At 43.2% G+C, this 27,870-nt stretch overlaps 1 protein-coding gene across 3 annotated transcripts in view; it reads left to right on the top strand.

Moving 5' to 3' along the window:
* Positions 1-27,870, top strand: part of mrps18a (mitochondrial ribosomal protein S18A) — an 88,546-nt gene that overhangs the window by 16,660 nt on the left and 44,016 nt on the right. For 2 of the 3 annotated variants that reach the window (XM_052024746.1, XM_052024745.1), the window contains 2 exons: positions 3,085-3,208; positions 24,482-24,554. In XM_052024746.1, the coding sequence (XP_051880706.1) occupies positions 3,085-3,208; positions 24,482-24,554 (197 nt within the window). The remainder of the gene's footprint in view (positions 1-3,084; positions 3,209-24,481; positions 24,555-27,870) is intronic. The other variant, XM_052024747.1, reaches the window with a different exon arrangement.

The following is a 27,870-nucleotide window of genomic DNA, read 5'->3' as shown; positions in this document are numbered from 1 at the left end:
TGCCCTTAGAGGGTGTGCAGCAAAGATTCACTAGATTGGTTCCAGAGATGAAAGGTTTCACGTGGGAAGATTGAGTAGAATGGGACTGTATTCTCAGAAAAACGAGAGATCTTGTAGAAACTTACAAATTTCGTCCAAGGCTTGATAAACTAGATGCAGGGAGGATGTTTGCACTGCCGGAGGAGTATAGGACCAGGAGACACAGTTTGAGAATTAGGGCTGGGATGAGGACTAACTTCTTCACCCGCAGAGTGGTGAACCTTTGGAATTCTTTGTCCTGGACGGGTGTGTGCGCTTGGTGCTTGTACAGCAGAGATACAATACCATCCTGATGCAGGGTCTTGACCCAAAACATCAATCATGCCTTTGCCTCCACAGATGCTGTTTGTACCACCAAGTTTTTCCAGCAGTTTATTTTTTGCTCCAGAAAAGGGACCCTTGGCTCACCATGTCCACGCCGAACAGAGATTGGGACATTAATGGGATAGAGCTGGAAAATGGCACTGAGATTGAAGGTCAGCCATGGCGTTGATAACTGGTGGATTGGCTTGAAGAGCCAGTTGCCTTAATCCTGATGTTCCTATGTTCAAATTAGCGTTACTCTTAGACAACAAACAGAAGTGGCTCTTCCTCAACTTAACCAAAATATTGGCTCATATTGAGCTGATATTGCCCTGAAGTGCCTGGTCTAAGAGACCATACCCGGAATGTGAGCTGAAGAGTGAGTGTAGGTTGGCTGTTTTTCTCACCTTTATCTGATATTTCAGTGGAACTATGCATTGGGGTGATCTTACATAGAACAGTACAGCGTAATACAGGCCCTTTGACCCACAATGTTGTGCTGACCTTTAAACCTCGCCTAAGACTATCCAACCCCTTCCTCCCACATATCCCTCTATTTTAAATTCCTCCATATGCCTATCTAGTAATCTCTTGAATTTGACCAACGTACCTGCCTCCACCATCTCCCCAGGCAGCGCATTCCATGCCCCAACCACTCTCTGGGTAAAAAATCTTCCTCTGATATCTCCCTTGAACTTCCCACCCATTACTTTAAAGCCATGTCCTCTTGTATTAAGCATTGGTGCCCTGGGAAAGTGTCCACTCTATCTATTCCTCTTAATATTTTGTACACCTCTATCATGTCTCCTCTCATCATCCTCCTCTCCAAAGAGTAAAGCCCTAGCTTCCTTAGTCTCTCCTCTTATTTGGGAAATGTGGCTAATTCTTTCCCTTACTATTCTAGCTGATGTCTGGTTTACTGGTTCTACTGTTTAAGTTGTGATCCCTGGCTCAATTATTCACGCCACTCAGCTAGAAGGAATTTGACCCTCTCTGCTGATGCACCAAGCTGCAGCTTGAAGTTGTATGCTTACTATTGAGTACTTAGTGTGGGCAGCCATCCATCTCATGCTAAAGGTGGATGATAAAGATCCCATGGTGACATTTTCTTGTGTTCTTCTGACATGAAAAGAGTAGTGAGTTTATCTTTTAATCAAATCTATGAAAAAAGAAATCCAATTTTCTCTGAACAAATAATAGCAGGGAAGCTGAATCCATCAGGAGAGATGGAAACCTTTATCCTTGGAGCAGTGAAGGTTAAGGGGAGATTTAATAGTTGTGTTCAAAATGAGCAAGGGGATTGATGGAGTAACCAGAGGACACAAATTTAATGAAAGACAAAAGAATCAGAAGAGTTACAAAGAATATTTTTCTTTGCAAATATTTTGGAAGGTTTTAGACATTTGAAGGGTAGACCGTCTAGACAAGCACTTGAATTGCTGAGGTGTGGAAGACTATGGACTTAATGTGCGGAAATAGGATTAGTATGGATGGGTGCAGTGGTCAGTGTGGGCACGGTGGGCCGAAGGGCTTGTTTCTGTGCCGTACGACTCCATGACTGTGGTAAAGTGAGGAGATGAACGAGGCACCTTTCTCAAAGAGCCAGCAAGAGCACAAGAGACTGAATGATTTCGATCCCCCCATGCTGCTCCATTCTGTAATTCAAAGTTACTCAAGATTTGTTGGATTTAACTATCCAGTCACTGAAAGGAGGATGGCAGGCTGTCAGTCGAAAGGAGCTACAGTTAATTAAAAGGCCAAGCTGGAAAGACAAAGGGTAATCCTGAGTTTGTCTCCACTGAGGATTAACTCAGTGATACAGACACTGGATCATCTGTGTTTCATCCACAGGAAGATAGTTTATGAAAGGAAATAATTTGTTTGCATCCATGTGCCAAAATATTAGTAAGCATTTCCAGGCAAGTTGCTTAAAGAATTTGTAAGGGCTTTGCAAAGAAGTTTTAATTCAAAGTTATCCCCAGAGTGGTAATTTCTTAAAAGTTTTATTCAATAAGGTGGTATTGTATGTCGCAGCACAAATGTTGAGGGATGTCGGGTGAGACAAATGTAAATCCACTTCCAACTCTTCAGGTTTCAGCAAGTTGAGGCTGCAGGGTTGTTGGGTGAGATGGTGGGGGAAAGGGTTTCACAAGCAACCATGAAAAGGAAGCAGTGCCTGACTCCTTCCAGCACTTGGCTGCACACAGTGATCAGTGAGTAAAGCTGCATATTTCTCTTGAGCATCGGATGTAGGAGAGAGGAATGATAGTTTCACAGGCCCTTTGATAATAGGATATACTGTCTTCATCAAATCATGTACTTGTGGATACGACAGTCTGTTTACATTATGTGGAAATTCTATCCTTATTTTATGGTAGCAAATAATTCAATATATACTTCCAAGTCTTCCGTAGTGTTTCCTGCATTGTGTCCCCTGCCACCAGAACAATCTTAAAATTCCAAGACTATGTCAGGAAACACTTATTCATATCCTGTAGAAGAAATCTTTTCTCCAAATAGCTGTTACACATTTAATGAAAATGGTCTCGATTGAAATGTATAGATTTTAAGGCACATAGTATTAAGTATAAATGTAACAATGCCGTTTAAGATGTAGATGAGCTATAATCTAATTGAACCGCGGAACAGATAGACCTGTTCGCTTTGATCCCTATGTTATGCAACTTCCTTTTGTTACATCCGGTTTGCAGTCAGCTGATTTCCCTTGTTGATTCTGACTAGGATGTGCTGCTGCTCAGTCAGTTCATACGATCAGATGGAGGGATGTTACCTCGCCGAATCACGGGACTCTGCTTCGAAGAGCATAAAAAGATCGAGATCTGTGTGAAGATGGCTCACCGATCTGGTAAATCCTCTCTTTCGATGTTAATGCTTGAATTGGATGTTGAGTTGTCCTTTGTAATTTTGTTAGCAGCTATGTTGACTTTCCCTTGTGGCCTCTGCTCACTCTGTAACTTCTCTTAATATTGCCCATTCTACCTTGTGGATTGCTGCTTTTTAGTTAATCCACCTCCTGCACACCTCACCACAGCTTGTGCATTATTTTCCAGTTGTGGTGATGCACGTTTAGCTTGCCTCTCAGGCTAATCATCAATGGTGTTGATTTTATTTTTTTCTCCCTCCAAGAAAGTGCGTAAGCAGATTGAAGGTGCATCGCACTAACAAATATCTGTTCTGTCATACGATGCATACTGTTCTAGAAGAGGGATGGTTCAAGGGACGTGAAAATAACATGGTGTTAATCAGTCAGCAGTTGTACACTGGCCTGGGCTTAGCCCCAATATGGGCTCTTCCCAGTAGAGAGGGAGTGGATATTGGAACCTCATCTGGTCCAAACTCCTGGCATGTACTTCAACTCAGGACCTGACTTGCTTGCCAGTCAGTCCTGGGTGTGAAAAAGCTGTATGTTGCCACTAATTTTGCAAGAAGGGAGAAGCAATAACATGGATTTAAAAAAAAATAACCAGGAGCCAATTTCTTCTGGAGTGCTGCCTACCCTACCAATGTTGGTGCTTGACCATACTACAGAATTAGATATTGCAACATGTACACTGGTGGGCTCTGACTGGCAGAGATGTCTTCAAATTTAACTATGGACTGGCTCAGTTGAAAACTAGACATCCATGCTCATAGTCAATAGTGACTATATAGAGGCATTGTTTAACACAAGGACATGTCAGTATGGGGAAAGTTGACATTAAGATAAAACCAGGTACACAAGTTTGCCTTATGGTGGTCAGTCGTGCTGTCTGCATTTGTGGAGAAATGCATTCAGTGAATTTTGTAAAAATATCACTTGAGACCATCTACAGAGTTTCTATTTTTGTGCCAGTCTCCAACACACTTGTGGGAATCTACATGGATTAATGTCAAAAAGAAAAAGATCATTTAAGGATAAAGGTTTGCTTGCTGAAAATTCCTGATGTATTCAGTCGGGAAGCAGTTTGCGGTGTCACCTGCCATTGGGATTTGCTAACTAAAATAAATATAGAGTCACATCCGTACAGCATGGAAACCGGCTTCTTGGCTCACTGAGTCTGCACTGACTATCAAGCACCCATTTACAGTCAGCCCATTTTATTCTCACTACACTCCTATCTACTTCCCAGATTTTACCACTCACCTACACACCACAGGAATTTTACTGTGGCCAATTAACCTATGAACGTGGGAAGAAACCCACAGGATCACAGCGAGAACGTGCAAGCTCCACACAGATGATATCCAGCATCGGGATTGAACCCAGGTTGGTGGAACTGTGAGGCAGTAGCTCAGCTAGCTACTCCATTGTGCCAAACGTATTTAGAGTCATAGAGTTATACAGCGCAAAACCTGGCCCTTTGGCCCAACTCGTCCAGGCCAACCAAGTTGACTACCTGAGCTAGACCCGTTTGCCTGCGTTTGGCCCGTATCCCTCCAAACCTTCCCTATTTGCTTGGATTTTCGAAATGCATTAATAATCAAATATCTTCAATTGAGTGAAACTAAGTAACATACCTGTCCAAGCCATTGTGTCCAAGTTATGAATTCTGCCAACTTACTGCACTTGGGGATAGGCTGATATAGATACTTCCATGAAGACAACAGCATGAATAAAGCAGAAAATGCTGAATCTACTCAGCAGGTCTGGCAGCAAAAGAAACAACTAGTATTTCAGGTCAATAACCTTTCAATAGAACTGGAATAGGAATACAAGACCAAAAAACAAAGATCTGGATCATTTTAATATTTGATGAGTATCAGTAGGAATGAACTTGAGGATTACCTGTATGAAAATAAGCAAGTGTCTTGTGGCAAACACAGATTTGAAATGGACAAATCCCATTTAACAAAGCTCTTGACCAACTTATTGAAAGTGATTCCTCTGAACAGTTTTAAATAATTTTTTGAGGATTTGGGCATTGCCAGCAAAGCCATAATTTATTGCTTATCCCTAATTACCTTTGGGAAGGGTGATAGTGGGATGACTCCTTGAATTGTGGCAGTCCTTCCGATGAAGGTGCTCCCATTGTTGGTAAGATTGGGAGTTCTGGGGTTTAGACCCAAACACAATGATGGAAAATTGATGCATTTACAAGTGAAGGATGGTGCTTGACGTGGGGGGGTGGGGGGGTGGGAGAGAAAGCTTGCCAGTGTTGGTGTTCCCATGCACTAGATGTCCGTGTCCTTCTTGGTGATGTAGTTCATTGGTTTAGGAGGTCATGTTGGAGCAGCCGGGGTGAAAGTGTAAAATCACAAGGTAATAAATAGGGTGAATGATAGGAAACCTTTTCCCATGGCAGAGATATCTAAAGCTAAAGGGCATAGGGTAGGGGGTAAGATGTTTAGCAGGGACCTGAGGAGGAATACTTTACAACCAGAAGGTGGTTGGAATCTGGAATGCACAGTTTGAAGGGTTAGTGGAGCCATGTACTGTGTGAATGCACAGTTTGAAGGGTTAGTGGAGCCATGTACTGTCACTGACATCTAAGAACTGTCCAGATGAGCACTTGAATCGAAAGCCATAGAAGGCAATCAGCCAAATGCTGGTAAATGGGATTAGTATGGATAGGTACTTGATGGTCTGCATGGACCTGGTGGGCCGAAGGGCCTGCTTCTGTGCTGTGCGACTCTGTGACTTACTGCAGTGCATTGTATTTGGCTTCCAACTATAGCCATTGTGTGCCAATGGTGGAAGGAATGGATGTTTAGGATGGTGGATGGGCTACCAATCAAGCGAGATAGTGTCGGGTTTCTGAATATTGTTGAAGCTGCACTTATCCAGGCTAACAGAGTATTCCATCGCACTCCTGATTTGTACCCTGTAGATGGTGGAAAGATTTTGATGAATCAGATGAGTCATTTGCAGCAGCATAGCAAGTCTCTTGCATGTTTTTGTAAGGTGTTCAAGACCCAATGAAGTAATGCATCTGGAGTTCTACAAATCCTTCAATGATGTTCCATGTCAAAGATGCCTACCTCAGTTGCAGGGGTTTGGGTTAAAGAGCCATTATGATTTTTTTGTAGGCCTTAGTTGAGGGAGAAATGTTGGCTAGGAGATCTTTGAAGGAGGTGTGATTCAGTGATGTGGGATGGTGGAACTGCCTGAAGGGGCTGAATGGCCTACTCATACTCGTGTATTCCTAATGAAGTTTCTAACTGAAACTTGGAAGAAGATCAAGAATCTATTCATCTTTACCAGTCTGGGGAAAGAATGCAATAAAGTTTGATGAATTACAGAAAGGGATTTGGAAATAGGCAAATAAAGCAGACAATAAAAATATGGTGCTTTACTGGTTCAGGGAGTGGTTGGCAGAGAAGTAGACTAAATGATGACACAAATCGAGCCATTGCAAAGTTGCCATCAACAAATCAATGGAATGCAAGTCTGAGACATATACTAAAGCTGTGGTCACGCATGCCTTAAATATAGCATTTAGTTCTAGCCTTAGACATTAGGGGAACATCCAAACCCTAGATTAAAGGATTGCTCTGCCCAGTTTACTGACTGATCAGTATCATCTTGTAGCCTAAGACACTCCTCCTTATTATCCACCATGCCACCAATTTTCATGTTATCGGCAGGTTTACTAATCATGCCTCCTCCATTCATATGTAAATCATCAATGTATTTCACAAAGAGTAAGAGTCCCAGCACTGACCCTTGTGGGACCAATATGGACCACTACTTCTGGCTGTTTACCTTCCCCCTTTAGAACTGTTCGGTGACACCTTGGCCCTGGCACCAAGACATCTCGCCATCTTGGATTCATGTCTACAGCGACAGAAGTGCCTGTTTATGTCCCTAATGGCTCCTACCTTTATTGCCCTTGGACTTGTGCTTCTCTCCCCTTGTTCAGCTGAGACACCCCTGTACCTTGATCTTGGCTCTGACTAGATTCTTCAGAGATGCATTTTACACCCCCTCCCCTGCCCCCACCAATGATCTTCTAACACAGAAAAAGGGTTTTGGAGCTAGATGCACTCTGAGGTTTCCCTGACTACTTGCCTGCCTTCCTTCCTCTGCCCTGTGGCCACTCATTCCTTCTCTTAAGCAGTGGGGTGACCACCTCTAAAAAAAGGTGATATCCACGTAACTTACAGCATCGTGGATAGGGCATAATGCTTTCAGACTCTGAAACCTGGCACTCAAGTTGGCCCAACTGGAGGCACCTCCCACAGATGTAGTCATCCAGACTGCAAAGAGCATCTCAGAATTTCCACATGCTGCAAGCCATACAATCCACAGGACTAAGCTCGCCTTCTATACTGTTAATTTAGAATGGGGCCCTTAAAATGGAATCCAATCTCTGTTTCCACACTTCATTTGAACCATTTTTTAAAAAAAGTGAAAATACTCACCAACCACCTGTTTGACTGGCACCAAAGTCACACTGTCCAATCAAAGGCCAGTGTTGAGAAGCACCCGCATACCCTCCTCATTGAAGTCCCCTCACTCACTCATCAAAGCCCACACTCTGAGACTGATGCACTACGTGATCCACTGTGAAAAACCATGCTGCGGCTTCTCTGCCTTGCTTTTCATACACTCAAACCGTTGCAGTCTAAACAGCCGAAATTATTCACCTCAACTGGAAAGGTTTCAATTATAATTGCAAAGAAAGTGTGTGAGGGGTGGAGGTGTGGGGCCCCACTCACGGAACGTTGTTTAATTCCTCACCTGACACTGAATGCTTCAGCTAAATACCAGGACTGAACTGGAAATGTTATTATCTGACCATTAACTTAATGAAATAATATACATTTACCCTCGCTCACCAGAGCCCACACTCTGAGACTGCTGCACTCTGAGGTTTGCCATGGTTTCTCTGCCTCCTTTTGGATACACTCGAACAGCCTTTGTCTACTCAGCTTTAATGCATGATATAGCTGCACCTTCTATGAGATATAAAACTGAAAAATCTTTTGGTAGGTGTAGGAGATATGAATCAAGTTTGTGGGTGACATGAAAGTTGGTGGTGTGGACAGTGAGGAAGGTTGTTTAAGGCCACAGCAGGATATAGATCCAGTGGAAAGTTGGGCAGTACGTTGGCAGGTGGAATTTAGCCCTGACAAGTGCGAGGTGATGGTTGGGCATGAAGGAATGTTGAGAACGGAGGGACCTTGGGGTTCAAGTCCACAGATCCCTGAAAGTGGCAACACAGGTGGATAGGGTGGTGAAGAAGGCGTATGGCATGCTTGGTTCATAGGTCAGGCGCAGAATATAAAAGTTGGGATGTTATGTTGCAACTTCACAAAACACTGGTTACACCTCATTAGGAGAATTGTGTGCAGTTCTGGTCATCACACTATAGCAAGGATGTTGTAGTGCAAGAAAGGGTGTAGAAGAGATTCACCAGAATGTTGCCTAGAATGGAGGGCTTTAGTTAGAAACATAGAAAACCTACAGTACAATTCAGGCCCTTCGGCCCACAAAGCTGTGCCGAACATGTCCTAAGGAGAGATTGGACCAGCTGGGATTGTTCTCACTGAAGTGCAGAGGTTGTTGGGTGACCTTGTATAAGTTTATAAAACAGTGAGGGGCATAGCGATAGTCAGTCTTTTTCCCAGGGTAGAGGAGTCGAAAACTAGAGATGTAGGTTTACAGTGAGAGGGGAAAGCTTTGAAGGAGAGCTGAGGGGCAGGTATTTCACACAGAGGATGGTGGGTATATGGAACGAGCTGCCAGAGGAGGTGGTAGAGGCGGGTACAATTACAACGTTTAGAAGACATTTGGACGGTACGTGGATAGGAAAGGGTTGGAGGGATATGGGTCAAATGCAGGAAAATGGATTAGCGTAGATGGTCGTCTTGGTTGGCACGGGCAAGTTGGACTGAAGAGCCTATCTCTGTTGTTGTATGGCTCGATGACCATGGTGCAGTGAGAAGTTAACTGTTAACGCCACCATGTCACGTCAGGGTCATGCTGTGAACGAAGTGTGGCATCACTCGGGCAGGCACGTTGCTGGCATATTGAGCACTTTCCCAGCCCAAATGAGCAAACAAAGGGCTTTGCTCCAACTTGATGTGGTGATAAATAAAGACTTGTGGAACACAATGTACAGTTCAGAAAACTGTGCTGTGCAGACCAGCAGTACAGAAGGTAATTTCCTGTTTCTCTTCTTTTGGAATAGGACTCGCCTCATTCATAACTGTCTCAAGAAGACGATTGGTGTAGGCCTGAAAACCTGTGGCTATAGTTACATGGGCAAACAATGTTGGGCAAACAATATTGTCTGCCAGTTTTCAAGATAATGGGTATTTAAGTCTAAAGTGCTTCCAAAAGTTGTTTTTTTTTACTTCAAAACAAAGCAGGTGTACGTGCGCTCTCTTGTCCTCTTTTATTTTGTTATTGCCTAGTTACGTGACCCTCAGCACGTACTTTAGTTTGGAGGGCCATTGAAGTCACAACCTGCTGCACATTCGCAAGTTATTTTTATCCGATAGGTCCTCGCAGCCTTGCCCGTCGGATTCCAGATCCCAGTGTCCTAGGTTTGATGAGGCCTGTTGTATAGCAGCCCATATCCCCATTGGGGTGAGTTTCATCGGCATGAGATTTGATTCCAATATTACATACAAGGGACTGGAAACAGCATCTTAGAGAAGCTGTAATACACGTCTGCATTGTCTGTTGGCACGTCCCCAACAAATAACGTGAAAATTTATAGTTTCTCCAATTCTGCAGTAAAGTGCTTAAAATTCATATCATAATTTGGAATGGATGGATAGATGGAAGGATTCTGACGAAGTACCTACCCCTGACTTTTTACAGAGGTGGATTATTGCTGCCAGTAGCCATAGAAACAAAGAGAAGTAGGAACAGGAGCGGGCCATTCAGCCCCTCGAGCTGACTCCATTCTATACAGTCGTCACCCATCTTCTCTCAGTAACTCGCTCCCCATACCCATTGATGCCTTTTTATGTAGAGAAAGCTATCTTCTTCTTAACTACTACCTTATGTGACTTAGCCTCCACAGCCCTTTGTGGAAGAGAATTCCAGAGGTTCACCACCCATTGAGTGTGGACATTTCTCATCTCCTGTATCCTGAGACTGTAACCCCTCATTCCAGACCATCTACCACCTCCTCCCTCACTTCCCTAGCCGGGGGAAACATTCTCCCTGAACCCAGCTTGTCAACTCCTTTCAGAATTCTGTCAAACGCTACTCAACCCAATCTCGGCTCATCTGACATTCCTGCCTTCCCAGGAATCAGTCTGATGAACCTTTGTTGCATTCCCTTTGTGACAAGTATATCCTCTTAGGTATGAGGACTAAAACCAGACACAAAAACTCTAGTGTGAGCTCACCAAAGCCCTGTCTAATTTTGGTAAGATATCCTTGTACTCAAAACTTCTTGTAGTGAAGGCCACAAGATCCATTTGCTTTCTTAACTGCTTGCTGTACTTACACATTTGCTTTCACACCAATCAAGGAGACCCAAGTCCTTCTGTACATCAATGTTTCCCAATATCACTATTTAAATAATATTCTCTTTTTCTTACCCAAGTGGATAACTTCACATCTTTCCATGTCATGTATTTGTCGACTATTTGCATCCTCCTCACAATTCACAATTCCACCTAGTTTCGGGTTATGAATGTAGAAATATTACTCTCATCCAAATTATTGATATATATTGGAACTACTTGTGAGCTAAGTGTCTATTTCTGTGGTACCCCATTAATCACTGCCTGTCTCCCTGAAAAATGTATTCCTGCTCTCTTCTCTCTCTCAATCGAATTTCATTGCATGCCAGTTTTTTCTACCCTTAACATCATTTGCTTTATTTTTGTACACTAGCCTTTTACATGCGACTTTATCAAAGGCCTTCTGAAAATTCAAATGCACTACGTCTGCTGGTTCTCCCTTACCTATTCTACCAGGTACATCCTTAAAAAAAACCCAGTAGGTTTCCCTTTGGACTCATTGATATTTTCGACATGTCCTGATAATACAATCTTTGTAATGGAATTAATGGTGTTTTCATCATTAATGATGCTAGGCTGCTTTGTCATTCCTTGCTTTCTTTCTTCTTTACATAGTGGGATTACATTTGCCACCACCCTACCCCTCCCTCCACGCTCCCATCCCCCACCCTAGTCTTCAGGAGCCATTCAATCTCTGCAGCCATTCAATAATCTGTAGAATTTTGGAAGATCACAACCAATGCGTTCGCTACTTCCATGGCTACCTCTTATAGTACTCCGGGATGCATAATAATAGGCTCTGGGGATTTATTGGCTTTCAGTCCCATTAATTTCCCCACCACTTTGTTTTTATTTATATTCCTTGGTCCACTGACATTTCTGGGAAGTTATTTTTGTCCCTTCCTGTGAAGACAGTATTCATTTAATTGCTCTGCCACCTCTTTGTTCCCCATTCTAAATTCTCTGTTTTTGACTGGAAGAGACCAACATTTGTCTTCATTAATCTTTTTTTATTTTCTGTACTTTGTAGAAGCTTTTATGGTCCACTTTTATGTGGCTTGCAAGTTCACTCTCGTACTCTGATTTTGCTCTCCTAATCAAAGCCTTGTTCCACTTTTGCTGAATTTTAGTCTGTCCCCCATCCTCAGGCTTGCTGTGTTTTCTGGAAACCTTGTCTGCATCCTCTTTAGATCTAATACTGTCATTAACTTTTTTTTTAGCCATGTTTACATCTTTTGCGCCAAGAAGGCAGTTATAACTTGTAGTTTCTGCATTCATTTCATGTGTTAGCCATTGTCTTTCCTTGTCATGTTTTTACTGAAACTCCACTGTCCATATATTCATAATTCCCTTTGTTTAGATTTAGGATCCAGTTTCAGATTGAACTACTCTACTTTCTATCTTAATGAAGAATTCTATCATGTTAAGGATATTCTTTCCTCAAAGTTATTGATTAACCTCTTCTCATTGCATGCATTAGAGATAGGGTTGTAATAACCTAATCTTCCCTAGTTGATTCCTCAATCTACTGGTTTTATTAAAAAAATAATCCTGTACATACTCTAAGAAGTCATCCTCCATATTATTCCTAATTTGGTATGACCACTCTATAAAGTCACCCATGATTAATGTAGTACCTTTATTACACGCATGACCAGTTTTCTGTTTCATGCTGTCCCCTACGTTACCACTACTTTTTGGAAGCCTCTAGGCTACTCCCACCAATGCTTCTTTGTCCCTTTGTGCTTCTTAGCTCCACACAGACAGATTCTACATTTCTCCCTACTGCTCTGATTTCATCCTTTACTAGTAACACTACCACACCTGTTTTTTCTGTTGGCCAGTCCTTCCCATATATCGAATATCATTGAATATTCAGCTCCCAGCCTTAGTCACACTTGTAGCCTTGTCTCCATAATGCATTATATTGCGTCTGTTTACATCTGTTTGCACTGTTAATTCATCTGCCTTATTACCCTAACCCTATCATTGCCTGGCATTTATCTCTGGTCAATGTCTGCAGCTCAAGGATTATCAGAGCATTTCCCGTCCTCCTTTTGTTTTATTCATTTGTTTAATTAGTTTAGTGTTATTCACATTTTTTTACCTTATTAAGTTAATTAATTAATTGTTAAAATTTAGTTAAATGCTATTGGTTAACTTAACTCACAATCACTACTAATCACTTACCTGCCCTGTGACGTAACACTGCGGATTTCTGTCTCTTGTTTCCATGGACTCTCCTGCTCTTTGTACTCATGGCCTCTTGATCCAGCATTTTTGGGTTTTACTTTCTGCTGTCAGTTACTTTTACTGGTGCCCACTCACGAATTTTCTTTGTGCATCTCCCACGGCTTTTCCCTCCACTGGTGCGAGGTCCTGCAGCAGCTTCCAAGCAGCACTGAAAGATGTCCTTGCATATTCTCCTTTCCTGCATTCCTCGCGGTTCCTCCGGACAGCAGATCTGAAACAAAATCAGACACTGCCAGAAACTGTTGGCAGCTGAGGATGCACCTGTGGAGAAAGCAATAGGCCCTCAGCAGAACCGGAAATGTGAGGAAATCATCGTCTTAAGTTGCAGACGGATTCTTCCCTTCTTGCTGAGGTGGAGTTTGATCACATTTACTCACTGGGTAAGGGTTAGGTACTTATTGACTGAACAATTTAGGGTGCTTTACTAGATGGATGTATCGGTAACACAGATTAAGGCACTGATAAGAACTAATTTCCTGCATTGCTTAGAATCAGTCCATCTGCTGTCTCACATTGATGTTAAAGACTGACCAAGAGCAGGGAAGTTACTACTGATGTCCTGCTTGGTATTTATCCCCTATTCATCATCATCATTGTGCACAGATTTAGAGTCAAAATCAGATTTATTATCACTGTCTTATGACTTGAAATTTGTTGTTTAGCACCAGTAGTACAGTGCAAAGACATAAGATTGCTATAACTTACAAAATAAATAAATAATGCAAAAAAAGGAATAATGATGTAGTGTTCATGGGTTCATGATGAAATCTTATGGCGGAGGGGAAGAAGCTGTTCTTAAATCGTTGACGGTGGAGCCTCAGGCTCCTGTACCTCCTTCCTGAAGGTAGTAACGAGAAGAGGGCACGTCCCGGATGGTGAGGGTCCTGAGTGATGTATTTCATCTAAACCTACCAAAATGTTCTTTATTCCATTCTTCCTTCTGTTTTTTGTACAAGCTCAACTGATTAGTTAATGCCATTCATGAGAGGGAACCTGATGGTTGGGTAATTCAGTTCTCAGTCTACATGTTGGATATAGTTGGAGTCACCATTGCAAAGAGAATTGCATCAAATCAAGAAGGCAACCCACGGCCACTGACGTAGGCAGCCACAGCTGGGCAAAGCTCATCACGGAGAACTTTTAAAGGACTATTTTCTGTGTAAGCCAAATTCATCAGGTTACAATGAAAACAAAACTGCTTTTAACTGGTTGAAAAATGAAAGCATTTGTTAAAAAATCTTACGTTCTGCCCTTTGTTCAAACGATAAATGGGATGAATTACTTTCTTGTCAGGTAGGAGTGACCCACGCTTCTGCAGGGTATCATGGCAACTGGGTGACACACAGTGGTAAATCAAAGACAGTCGTAGTAAACTGCCATTGAACATATCAACATACATTTGTTTATTCTGGTTAAATCAGAATCAGATTTATTATCACTGACATACGTCATGAAACTTGTTGTTTTGCAGCAGCAGTACAGTGCAAGGCGTAAAAATTACTATAAATTACAAAAATTAATAAATAGTGCAAATGAGGAATAACGAGGTAGTGTTCATGGACCATTCAGAAAGCTGATGGCGGAGGGGAAGAAGCTGTTTCTAAAATGATGAGCGTAGGTCTTCAGGCTCCTGTACCTTCTCCCCGACTGTAGTAACGTGAAGAGGGCATGTCCTGGATGGTGAGGGTCCTGAGTGATGGATGCCGTCTTCTTGAGGTGCCGTCTTCTTGAGGCACCGCCTCTTGAAGATGTCCTTGATGGCAGGGAGAGTTGTGCCTGTGATGGAGCTGGCTGAGTCTACAACCCTCTGCAGCCTCTTTCGATCCTGTGCATTGAAGCCTCCATACCAGGCGGTGATGCAACCAGTCAGAATGCTCTCCACTGTACATCTGTAGAAATTTGCAAGAGTCTTTGGTGACATACTGAATTTGAAATGTCTGTCTGCTCTCTATCAGGTGTTTTTGCAGGTGTAGACCTCATCTGCCTGCATGTGCACACTGTTGTGTTACTCGCTTTCCCCAGGTTGCGAACGCCCGATTTATGGACACCCCCACATATGAGCAAGCTCCCATAATATTATTAAATTCAAAAGTTCGACGTATGTACATACACTCATTCCTATGAACAGCAGAACCAGTTTCCTCCCTCTCTCTCCACTTTTAGTAATTATTCTTTTTTATCAGCCTTAAATGCTTGTGATGACACTGATTACATACTTTGGCGGTACGGTTACCATACCGAGAGACTTTTCTGAATCTTCAGATTTGCAGACGTCTGTGAAAGCGGAACTTGTTCGTTATCCGGGGACAGCCTGTATTTGAACCTACCCATGGCATCTTAAGTGTTCAGACAGATCGTACTGGAGCATGCCCACTGTTTGAAATCTCCCAACAGTGCCCCCATCCCGACACTTACTTGGGCTGGATGCACGGAGCCTGTGTTGCCGGCCTCCACTTTGACTAATCATGGGCCAGGAATGTCCACGTGTTGATAGGGATGCTACATGAGCAGCAGGAACACTTTGAGGTCATCCATGAATCGTTTCCTCTGTCCAGTCTTGCTGTAACAGAGCTTGGAGTGGTGTGTCTGTTTTGGGAGTCTGGCTTGCATTGCAGAGCTGACTGTGTGTAATTAGAGCTTCAATGCTGGAGACGTTGGCTTGGGTGAGAATGTGGATTTAGGTTTGCTTATCCTTCCAGTAGAGAATTTCACAGAGAGAGGATTGGGGATACCTTAGCAGACCTTTGAGGTGCCTGCTGTAGGTAGTCCATAAATTAGAAACATACAGCGATCACTGCATCATGATGCCTTGATCTTCACTCATCTTTTGAAAGGCCACAGACATGTTGGCACATTGAAGGTGACAGTAAAGTTCATCATCAAGGCCTGTGTTCACTGAAAGATAGCTCCTGAGATATTGAAGGTTTGGTCGAGGAAGAGAAGGAAGTGTATGTCCAGGATAGGAAATTGGTATCAAATGAGTCAGTTGAGGTTTATTGGGGACATAGGAAAAAACCTAAGGAAGACATTAGGAGGACCAAAAGGAGCCATGAAATGGCCTTGTCAAGCAGGAAAGGAGAATCTTAAAACCTCTTATAAGTATATTAGATGCAAGTTGGTAGCTAAGGAAGGAATAGGTTCCCTCAGGGACCAGAGGTAATCTCTGCATGGAGCCAGGGGATATGAGTGAGATCCTTAATGAATACTTAGAATAGTACAGCACAGGAATGGGCCCTTCAGCCCCATGATGTCTGTGCTGAATTCACCAAAGCAGAAGGAGAGTTAAGGGAGGGGTACACTGATATTCTGGAGCATATATCAGGAAGGAAGAAGTGCTAGAAATATTGGAGGACATTTGGGTAGGTAAATCCTGAGGGCCTGACGGAATGTATCCCAGGATGTGAAGGGAAGCAAAGGAGGAGATTGCTGGGGCTCTGACGGTGATTTTTACCTCTTCGATAGCCACGGATGAGGTACCAGAACACTAGAGGGTTGCTAGTGTTGTCTCCTTGTTCAATAAGGGCAGTATTGGTATTGGTTTATTATTGTCACTTGTACCGAGGTGCAGTGAAAAGCTTGTCTTACAAACCGATTGTACAGGTCAATTCGTAACACAGTGCAGTTACATTGAGTTAGTACAAAGTGCATTGATATAGTACAGGTAAAAACAGTAACAGTAGAGTAAATTGTCACAGTTACAGAGAAAGTGCAGTGCAATAAGGTGCAAGAGGACAACAAGGTAGGGATACATCGGGAAGCTACATGCTGGTGAGCATTACGTCAGTGTTAGGAAAGTTGTTGGAGAAAATTCTGAGGGACTGGATTTATTTTCACTTGGAAAGGGAGGACTGATTAGGAGAAGTCAGCATGGTTTGGTGCAGGGGAGAACATGTCTCACAAATCTGATTGAGTTTTTTGAGGAATTGGAATTGGTTTATTATTGCCACTTGTACCAAGGTACAGTGAAAAACCTGTCTGGCATATCGTTCATACAGATGAATTCATTACACAGTACATTGAGGTAGTACAAGGTAAAACAATAACAGAATACAGAATAAAGTGTTACAGTTACAGAGAAAGTGCAGTGCGGGCAGACAATAAGGTGCAAGGCCATGATGAGGTAGATTGTGAGGTCAAGAGTCCATCTTAGCTTGCTAGGGAATCGTTCAATAGTCTTATAACAGTGGGATGGAAGCTGTCCTTGAGCCTGGTGGTACGTACTTTCAGGCTTTTGTACCTTGTGCCCGATGGGAGGAGGGAGAAGAGAGAATGTCTGGGGTGGGTGGGGTCTTTGATTATGTTGGCTGCTTTACCGAGGCAGCGAGAAGTATAGACAGAGTTCACGGAGGGGAGGCTGGTTTCCGTGATGTAAATTAGTAAGGATTTTGACACCGTTCCGCATGGTTGGCTGGTCCAGACAGTTAAGGCACAAGGAATCCGAGTCATGTTGATAGATGGGATCCAAAATTGGCTCACTGTGGGATACCCATGGCCTTGCAGCCATGGTATTTATTGGCTGATGCAGCTGAGTTTCTGATCAATTGATGATGGGGGACTCAGTGATGGTAATGCTATTAAATGTTAAGGGTTGTTGGTTAGATTTTCTCTTGATTGGAATGGTCATTCACTCACATTATTGTGGCATAAATTTTACTTGTCACTTATCAGCCCATGTCTGAATGTTGTCTGAGTTTTGCAGTACGTAGGCATGGACAGCTGAAGAGTTGGTTGTGGAACAAAGAACAGTACAGAACAGGAACAGGCCCTATGGCCCACGATGTCTGTGCCGACCATGACTCTAACTAATTCCATCTGCCTGCACAATCCCTCCACTTGCTGACCTACTCCCCTGGTTCCCCTCCCCCTGCCATGCGTTTAAACTATCCCGAGTAGCACCAGCAAACCCCCCTGTGAGGATATTGGTGCTCCTCCAGTGTAGGTGCTACCCGTCCCTCTTATACAGGTCCCACCTACCCTGGAAGAGAGCCCAATATATCCATGTAACTGAAGTCCTCCCTGCTGCACCAGCTCCTTAGCCATGCATTTAACTGTACTATCTTTCTACTTCTTGCCTCATTAGCTCGTGGCACAGGGAATAGTCCTGAGATTACAACTCTGGATGTCCTGCTTTTTAACTTTCTGTCTAACTCCCTAAATTCTCTTTGTAGGACCTCATCTCTCTCCCTGCCTATATCGTTAGTGCCAATGTGGACCCACAACCTCTGGCTGCTTATCCGCCCCTTTCAGAATGTCCTGTGCCCACTCAGAGACACCCTCAACCCTTGCACCAGGGAAGCAACACACCATCCTGGAGTCTCACTTGCAACGACAGAAACACTGACTAGAGAGTCCCCCATCACTGTTGCTCGTCTAGTCCTTGACCTACTCCGCTGTACAACAGAGCCAGTTGTGGTGCCACTGATCTGGCTGCTGCTGTCATTTTCTCCTCCATTCTGCCCCCCCACAACAGTCTGCAAAGCACTATACTTATTTGAGAGGGGAACACGACCTGCCTGCCCCTCCTGATGGTCACTCGACCTGTAGTGTGACAACCTCCCTGAAACTCCCATCTGTAACCCTTTCTGCCTCCTGTATGCTCCTCAGTGAGTCCAACTGCTGATTCATGCAGTCTGAGAGAAGCTGCAGTTGGACACACTTCCTGAAGACACTTGAACTCTCTCTGATCTCCCACATCTCACAGGATGAGCATACCACTCCACTGACTGCTGTCACTGCCTCTTTTAACAACTAATGGATTCAGGGAAAGGAAGAGGGAAAAAAGAAAATTTGAGGAGCGTTTGACGTCTCTGGGCCTGTACTCGATGGAGTTCAGAAAGTTGAGGGGGGATCTCATTGAAAGCTACCGGATACTGAAAGGCCTGGATAGAGTGGACATGGATGTTTCTATTAGTAGGAGAGTCTGGGATCCGAGGGCACAGCCTCAGAATAAAGGGATGTTTCTTTAAAACTGAAATGAGGAGGAATTTCTTCAGTCAGAGGGTGGTGAGTGTGTGGAATTTGTTGCCACAGAGGGCTGTGGAGGCCAAGTCATTGGGTGTATTTAAGGCAGAATTCGATAGGTTCTTGATTGGTAAGGGGGTTAAGGGTTATGGGGAGTAGGTGGGAGAATGGGTTTGAAAAGTCAGCCATGATTGAACGGCAGAACAGACCTGATGGACAGACTAACTATTCCTTAGTTTGTAGAAATCAAATGCTGAACGTTTGGCCAGAGGGAAACAACAGAAATTTGTGCAGGACTATCTGCATCTTTTGCCTGCGTGTATGGTCCAACGTCTCTGCCTAGAGTTAGACAGATCTGGCAGATGTGTGGTTCAGCTGCCCTCCAAACCCCCTCAAACTTCCTTAGAGACCTGCTGGCTTCCCCCTCCCACAGTGCATGACACACGTCTGTGATAGAGGATGGGTCATTGCCAAGGAGAACACACACAACCACTGGGCCCCAGCTGTGCAGAAACAAAACTGATGTAAGGCTAAACCACCCTGGAACTGCTGGGTCTCCACACACCCCACCCACATTCATCTTGGATCTAGATGACATTAAGTTACCACACAGATACCCACAAGGAGCCTATCACTGTTTTGCTCAACAAATTACATGTTAAAGATGCACGCCAGAATACGGTCCATGCACACCAAGCAACTTTTTTTAATTGGGGTGGAGAAGGGAAGTTTTAAAAAGTGGCACAAAACATGTTGCCTGCTATGACTGCTCTAGGTGTCACATTAGTTTTTACCTCCACAATAGCTTTTAAGCTTCAGTGATTTTTGACTCCTTTGAAATAAAGTGTGACATGCAAGGTAGAAGAGACACAGGTAACATTTTAAGACGGAGCTTCTTTGGGAATGTTAACCCTTCAGGAAACCTCCCCACTCCCAGCATTTTGTTTCATTTCCTAGTTATTGGCATTCAATGTTTTCAGTTCCCGATGCCAGAATCCTCTGGATAGAGAGGGCTGTTGATGGTAGTGGCTGTGGGTTGCGTTAGAGGTGGAAAGCCATCTGCTGTGCAGACTCTGTGAACGCAGAGACTGGCGGAGGCCCCCATCCAACATCCCTCAAGGCAGTGACATCCACTCGGAAAGTAACCTGCTGAGCCTGCTCTGCTACTGTGCTGACTGATTCAAAATCAGGTGAAACATGCCATCTAGAGGAAGCACAAGTCAGTGATTGGGTTTCGGCTCTCAGATCTCCTAATTAATAGAATTAAGCAGGCTCGTAATGCAGTGTATTTTGCTCTTGCATCTGAGAGCAATGGCAGTGTATATTCAGTCCACCTAGAGGTATAATGGACTCGCTCCTCACTGTGCGTCAACTTCAAGAGAAATCCAGGGAGTAGCATCAACCACTGTACATGGTTTTTGTGAGAGGGAAAAAAAACCCTTTGACTCCGAGAATTGAGAGGGACTGTGGAGCAACCTTCTCAAGTTTGCCTGCCAGTAGAAATTCGTCTCATCTTGTCTTTGCATCATGATCTTAACCAATAGAACTAATCTCAGTGCTGACCAGTGTCAAACAACTGTACCATCCCCCTCGAACACCTTCCTTCGGTTTTTCTTGCTGCATATCACTTCCAACGTTTGCCATTGGAGGTAAACTACAGGACAAATGGGAAAATGTTCAGCAGGTGTCGCCTCCATTCCACAGGCAAGGTTACCTTAACTTCAGTTACTGAACTCCAGTATGCAGAGAACACTTCTGTATCTGTACACTTGGAGGCCAAGCTTCAAGTCATCATTGATGTGTTTACCTTTGTAAGAGAGAAAAGATCTTTCCCTTAACGTTAGCAAACCAAATATCCTGTACAAATCTGTTCCTGTTGTCCAGCATCACCCTCTGACAATGGAGGCCCACAATAGTATCCCGAAAAACATACACAGCTTCCCATATCTCGGGAGCCTATGGCTGTCTGAGGAAGAATGTGAGTTTGAAGAAAAAGACCTCAAACCCTTCACAAACTTCATGATGCGTATGATGACGTATGCTTCTGAGCAAGCACCACAAAGCACTGGAGAGACACCACAAATTCTGTCACCTTAAAATCCTCCAAGCCCACCGGCAGGGTAAGTGAACAACATCAACATTCTGCCCTGCACAAACATGCCCAATATTGAGGGCCTAATTACTGACAGCCAACTCTGATAAGCAAGCCATGTTGTTCACGTGCCTGACACCAGATTCCTGAAACAGGTTCTCTATTCTGAGCTCTGAAACAGGTGGACAGAGGAAGTGATTCAAGGATATTCTCAAAGCTTCCTTGGGGGAGTGGGGTGGGGGGGGGGGGGGCGCGGGATAAAGTGTAAATCCCCACCTACTTGTGAGAATCCCTGGCCCGTGACCACTCAGAATGGAGGAGGAGCGTTCAGAAGCACAATCAAAACCTGACGTACATTCATTGGATGCAAGTGGAGCCACCGACTGTACGGAGGGAGGAGTGCACCGAGTGCCAGACTACCCACTCACCTACCCCAACAAGGTGCCCCTGCTTCACATATGTTGGTTGCATCAACCACCTCAGGGCCCACAGAAACGGAATGGAAGGAAGACATCCTTGATTCCATGGGACTGCCTAAGAAGGTGAATTAAAGGAGCAAAAGAAACTTTATTGGTCTTCTGATCATAATTTGTGGTTAACTTCAAAGCCTTAACTTCAGGACAGTAAGGACTTTTGTTTGGATTCCGCCTTTTGTCTTCTCCAAATGTCCCAAATTACATACTTCCAAAATATTATTACTGTGCTGAACTCAACCCCTAATAACAGCCAAAAGATAAACAACAAAAATTTAGTAATGTTGATGGAGGAAGAAATCATATATAGGAAATTGAGGTGTATTCCAGTATTCTTTAAAACAATCCCATTGAATCCCTGCTGTTCATCTTGTGGTTAAACATTTCATTGAAAAATCAATGTTTCTGACAGGGCAGCACTCACTCAGTACTACAGAGCCTTGACAATCTGGATTATATGTTTAATGCATGAATGGGATGTGAAGTTGTTGAATTCTTTAGAATTGTCTACTGCGGAAGGTTTTTAATGCACAGTGATGGTATGTTTGAGAAGTCAATAGATTTTTGGACTCTGATAGTATTGGAGGTAAATGATCGCATTGAAAGCTGAAGCAAACTCTAGGCCTGAGAGGAGGTCACTTGTGTCAAATGTCTTAAGAACAACAGTCTTGATTTGGAAAATTGCAGGAGGCCATTTAACGTATTGAATCCATACCGACTCTACAAAACAAGCCACGCTGTTACCTTGCTCCTTCCCCATTGCCTTGTAAATTGTTTTCCCACAAGCTGCCCGCCAATTCAGTTTTGGAAGGCCTGATTTCTACCACCCTTAAAGGCAGTACATTTCGGCTCATAACTACCATCTGTATATATAAAAAAAGAATTCTTCCATGTATCGCACTAGTATTTCTTGTTCGTCATTTTGAATCTGTTTCCCCACGGCTTTGAACAGCACTGTTTACCCATCTAAACCCAAGTGTGCTACCAACTGAACCGTGGCTGACTTACAGAAAAATAAACCGTATGTTAATATTTATTAACATATTGGGGGGAGGGTGGTGGGCGGCACGGTAGTGTAGCGGTTAGCGTAACGCTATTACAGGGCTAGCGACTCAGGTTCAATTCCGGTCGCTGTCTGTAAGGAGCCTGTACATTCTCCCTGTGTCTGTGTGGGTTTCCTCCGGGTGCTCTGGTTTCCTCCCACATTCTAAAGACGTACGGGTTAGGAAGTTGTGGGCATGCTATGTTGGCGCCAGAAGCATGGCGACACTTGCGGGCTGCCCCCAGCATATTCTCAGTAACGCAAAAAGATGGATTTCACTATGTGTTTTGATGTACACATGACTACTCAATAAATATATCTATTGGAAGGAGAGTGATGGAAAGCAGAGCAAAACTGGGCTTTGTAGTACCACAGGAGAGGAAATGGGAATAAACACTCCCCAAATAAATCACTAAGAATTGTAAGAGTAAAGTTAAGGTTCTTTATTGTTTTGACTCCAATTCACTCCCAGCTACCACCTTCAGTAAGTGCAAGTCAGATGATCTCCAACAATTTAGTAATTTGGGGGCAAGGATAAAGCAGTAGAGGGGAAATTAAATATAATTGTAAGAGTTCTTTAAAGTCAATTTACAACATATAATGCAGTGTAAAAATATTTTTATTACTATTTTCCGGGAAGAGGTCAACACAACATGATCTATGGAGCCCTGTCTTCATTTAATTTGGCAAAGTATTCAGTTTCAGTCCAGAGTGTGCATATATATTATTTAAAAAAATTAGTTATGGCTACGCTGATCCATGTCTGGACCTCAGGTGGTTTGAGGAGGACACTGTTATACTCCCCAACCTGCCTACATGCAAAGCTCACTTTCAGACGGCCGCCTGACCGATATTCAGAATTGGAAACCCCTCATTTCTCTCAGTGTGAAAAGAGCCAACTGTCAGCACTGAGCCTGATCCTGGGATCTTGCTCGTGTCATCCCTGTTTCAGCTGGCAGCAGGTTTGTCTCAGAGTCAAACGATCAAGTCCCACTCCAGAGAATGGAGGACAAAATCTACATCAACTCTTCCCATACAGAACTGAGAAAGTGCCGATGCCTTTCAGACAAGACATTAAATGAAGACCCCCTTTTCCCTGTCAGACAAACATGATAATTCCACTTTGGAAAAATTATAGGATGGATCCTTCTAGCTTCCTGACCAATGTTTATCTCTCATATCAAATTGCTTGTTGCATTTATCAGGTCCTTAGTGATTTTTTATGAGCTTGCTCTACATAGATTAGCTGCTGAGTGTCCTACTTTACAACAGTGACCTTATTTTACAATTACTTAGTTGGTTGTTGGATACTTTGGGATGTCCTGAGGTGGTGAAAAATGCAATAGAAACGCAAATCTTTCTTTGTCCTTGTGGATCACTACTATATCACATAGTGCCAGTATACAGTTCACTTCCATGTTCTAACCACAAATTAATTTATATTCCACTCAAATTGAATCATCATTTGCTGTGGCTCATAATTGTGTGCGTATGAGAGCGCGAGACAGACACACATGCACTCACTTGGAAGCCATTGGTTTGTGATCTGCAGGTTTTTATTGCAATACAAGAGCTGACAACTGTGGCATTTGCAGTGATTTTTTAAAGAGGAGGTGGTGTTGCTGGACAAAATGGTTTGCTTGAGGCAAGACTCAGTTCACAATCATCCAAAACTATGATTACTAAGATTGTTGCAATTGTCAATGATGCTACAAGTTTTTTTTAAAAATGCTGGCAACAGTGTTTATACATGTTTGCGGCTGGTTTTACAGCTGCATTTTGGGTTTCTGTGTGTGGGAACTTTACTATTATATGCACATGCAACACTTACAGTCTATAAAATACAGCTGCTACTATAGTTACCAGTGTGGCACTAATTGCTTTCTTTAGGCTTGCTGCCAGACCACAAACCTGCCCTGCTAGAAGGTCATGTTCCAAGAAAACAGAAGCCTCACTTAAACAGGTAAGTGCTTTTGCTCTGAAACTTGAAGAAAGATTTGCTTAGGATTAAAACAAAACAAAGGATCATACTCAACAAAATTCCCTTATTGGGCACTTTTTTTTTGAAGGGGAGCTAAATAAATTGTATTCCCTTGGTAACCCAGACACTTTTACAAGACTGTCTCGATAGAAAGCATTATAACAAGGCTAATGCTGTCAGGTTGAAAGAACAGGGAAATGGTACAGCGATCGGTAAAGGGTGACCTGAGGGATGTAGCCACAAGAATGTAGAGCCAGGGTTATGCTGGTCGATATAAACAGGTTGCGTGAGAATGGAGAATCACAGATGTGTGTGTGAGTGGTCTGTGGCCAGAAAGAGTAGACTATGAGAGTCTAGGTCATGGATTTCGCCACTTGGTAAATAATGTTCTGAAGGATGTATGCACTGGGCCATAGTCGGAAAAGAAGTGCTGTGGTTAGGATATGAAGATGTCAATCATTTGACCTTTTTGCAAGGATCGATTCTGTTCGGTTAAACTGAGGTTTCATGTGCTCACTATTTAAGATGCAGAGTTAGAAAAGTCCTGATTCACGAATCTGGCATGACCAGATGTGTTAGCAAACTGAATTTCACAGTGTTAGCCAGCACATGATTTCAAGGAGTATTTGCCAGCCAGCTGTATAAGCATGTGATTTCCTTTTTCCCCCAGTGTGAAAGTCTCCGTCAGAGCAGGAAGAGCTAAAATATTGAAAACATTAGTCAGTTTTATCTGCAGAAGTCCTCTTCGTCTGCCATTTTCAGAGAATAGAAATAGGAACAGGAGTAGGTGGTTTGGCCTTCTGAGCCTGCTCTGCCTTTCAATATGATCATGGATGATATTCTTTATTAATTCCATTTTCCTGCCCTCTCCTCATATCTCTTGAAGCCTTTGAGCTAAGAGATCTTTCACCTTCTTAAACATATTCATTGGCTTCCATGGAGAATTCCACAGGTTCACCACCCACTGAGAAATCTTCCCTCATCTCAGTCCTACATGTTTTATTTCATATTCTGAGGCCCCTAGTTTCAAGCTCCTCTCAGCCAGGAAAAAAAATCCTCCCTGCATCCTGCTTGCCAAGCCCTGTCAGCATTTTGTCAGTGAGATTGCCTTCCATTCTTCTAAAGCAGTGAATGCAACCTAGTTGACCCAATCTCTTCATATGACAGTCCCACTACCCCAAAAATCAGTTGACAAAGCCACCCAGAAACTCTTTATTTTCATCAAAATTTCCCAATGTATTACCAGTTAGTGTAGCGGTTAGCGTAACACTATCACAGCGCCAGTGACCTGGGTTGAATTCCGGCCGCTGTCTGTAAGGAGTTTGTACATTCTCCCCGTGACTGCATGCGTTTCCTCCGGGTGCTCCGGTTTCCTCCCACATTCCAAAGATGTGCAGGTTAGGAAGTTGTGGGCATGCTATGTTGGCGCCGGAAGCGTGGTGACACTTGCAGGCTGCCCCCAGAACACTCTACGCAAAAGATGCATTTCATTGTGTGTTTTGATGTACATGTGACTAATAAATCTTATCTAATACTTTGCCTTTCTGTTTTTCCTACCAAAGTCGATAACTTCACATGTATCCACGTCATACTGCATCTACCATGTATATACCTTCTCACTCAACTTGTCTACATCATCTTTAATCCTCTTTGCATCGTCCTCACAACCCCACCCAATTTCATGCCACCGATGAACATAAAAGTACGACGTTTGGTTCCCTCAGCCAAATCCTTGATATATACATTGTGAAAAGCTGGGGCCCAAGTATGATTCCCTGCGGTGTCCCACTAGTCACCATCTGCCATCCCAAAAATGCCCATTTGTTCCTACTCTTTGTTTCCTGTCTGTCAACCGGGCACATTACCCCAATCCTGTGTGCTTTAATTTTACATATTAACCACTTCTGTGAAACTTTACCAAAGGCCTTTTAAAAACTTAAATCCATAATATCCACTGTTTCTCCCTTCATCTATTCAATCAGTTAAATCCTGAACAATCTTTAGTAAGTTTGTCAAACGCAAGATATAGAGTTTGATTCACATTTCAAAGCCTAGTAATGATTAACCTCAGCAGCAGCATTAACTGTTCTCTGATCAAGTGCAACATGGATGGGCACAAAATAAAGCCCCCACTCATCGGCACTTTAATCCTCCACTGCCTTGGCAAGGCCATTCTATTCTCTGTCACTGTTTCCCCCTTGAAATATTAGCACTTCTCCACGTTATTCAGTCTGGTGGCCTTTAACTACCAATTAAATAGCACATGTGGAAATGGATTGATTTTAAGTCTTCCTGACTGGAATGAGTTAGTTTTGAATTCAGCCTCTGGGGTTCCTGGCACATGTCACTCAGTTAAAAGGGGCCCATTGAAAATCAAATAGGTTGCACTGTGCTTTCCTCTCTTCCCCACAGCTTCCTCAGGAGTTAAATTGTCCAAGTGTCTATCCCCTTATCGTATAAAAATTAATTAAGTTGATGAAGTGGTTAGAAATTGGAACTTGCTGCAACATGTAGAGGTTGAGACATCGTGGTCTTCACATGAACCTAGAGAGGCCTTTGCATTGTAACTTTTACCATACTTTATGAATGTTGTTTTTGGTCTCCTCATGCACTGCCTGGTCTGGATTGCCCCACTGGGAGATGGAGGAAGTTTTGATATTCCACTGTTTGCATTATACATTAAGTGACCACGTTGCCCATGTCTAGTTTGGATCCTGTTTGAACCATTCATGTCCTTTCAGACAGATGAAGTGCATGGAGTCTTGCTGCTGGGTCTTTCGTGAGTTGCTCAGTTCAGACAGAGCGTTTAATCCGTGCTCTGAATGAGATTAGGAAGTAAATATGCATGGGACATGCACGTTTTGTTGTTTAAACCTTGTCTCCAGTTTAATTTAACTCACAGGATATTGAAAGTTTCACCAGTTTATACTATATAGTCTGTTTCCATCTTGCTTGTTTGCCTCTGCAGGCAACATTGGACTTTTTATAGTGTTGAATTCTTCAATTGAACAACTGATGTATATCCGGCACTGGGAAGAGTGTGCTGTTAAAAGCACATCAGGAGGCTGTGTCCCCAGGTGCTTTGGGTGGCTGTCCAAATCATGTGCTGAGGGGCACACCTGGAAGATGCCAATCGTTCGGAATATAAATGTTGGACTCTTTCCCCTTTGTTTAATTATCGAATGATAACAGGCATTGTGCAACCCAGTGGCCAACAGACAGGTTTCATCATCTGCTGTTTGGAGCTGCTGGAGGTAGCATTTGGGTGGTTATGTGACTATCCACTTGGAGTTTTGCC

The sequence above is a fragment of the Pristis pectinata genome, chromosome 10, assembly GCF_009764475.1.
Source record: "Pristis pectinata isolate sPriPec2 chromosome 10, sPriPec2.1.pri, whole genome shotgun sequence".
Taxonomy (NCBI): Eukaryota; Metazoa; Chordata; class Chondrichthyes; order Rhinopristiformes; family Pristidae; genus Pristis; species Pristis pectinata.
The sequence above is the reverse complement of the archived record's forward strand: the minus strand, read 5'-3'. Positions and strand labels throughout refer to the sequence as shown.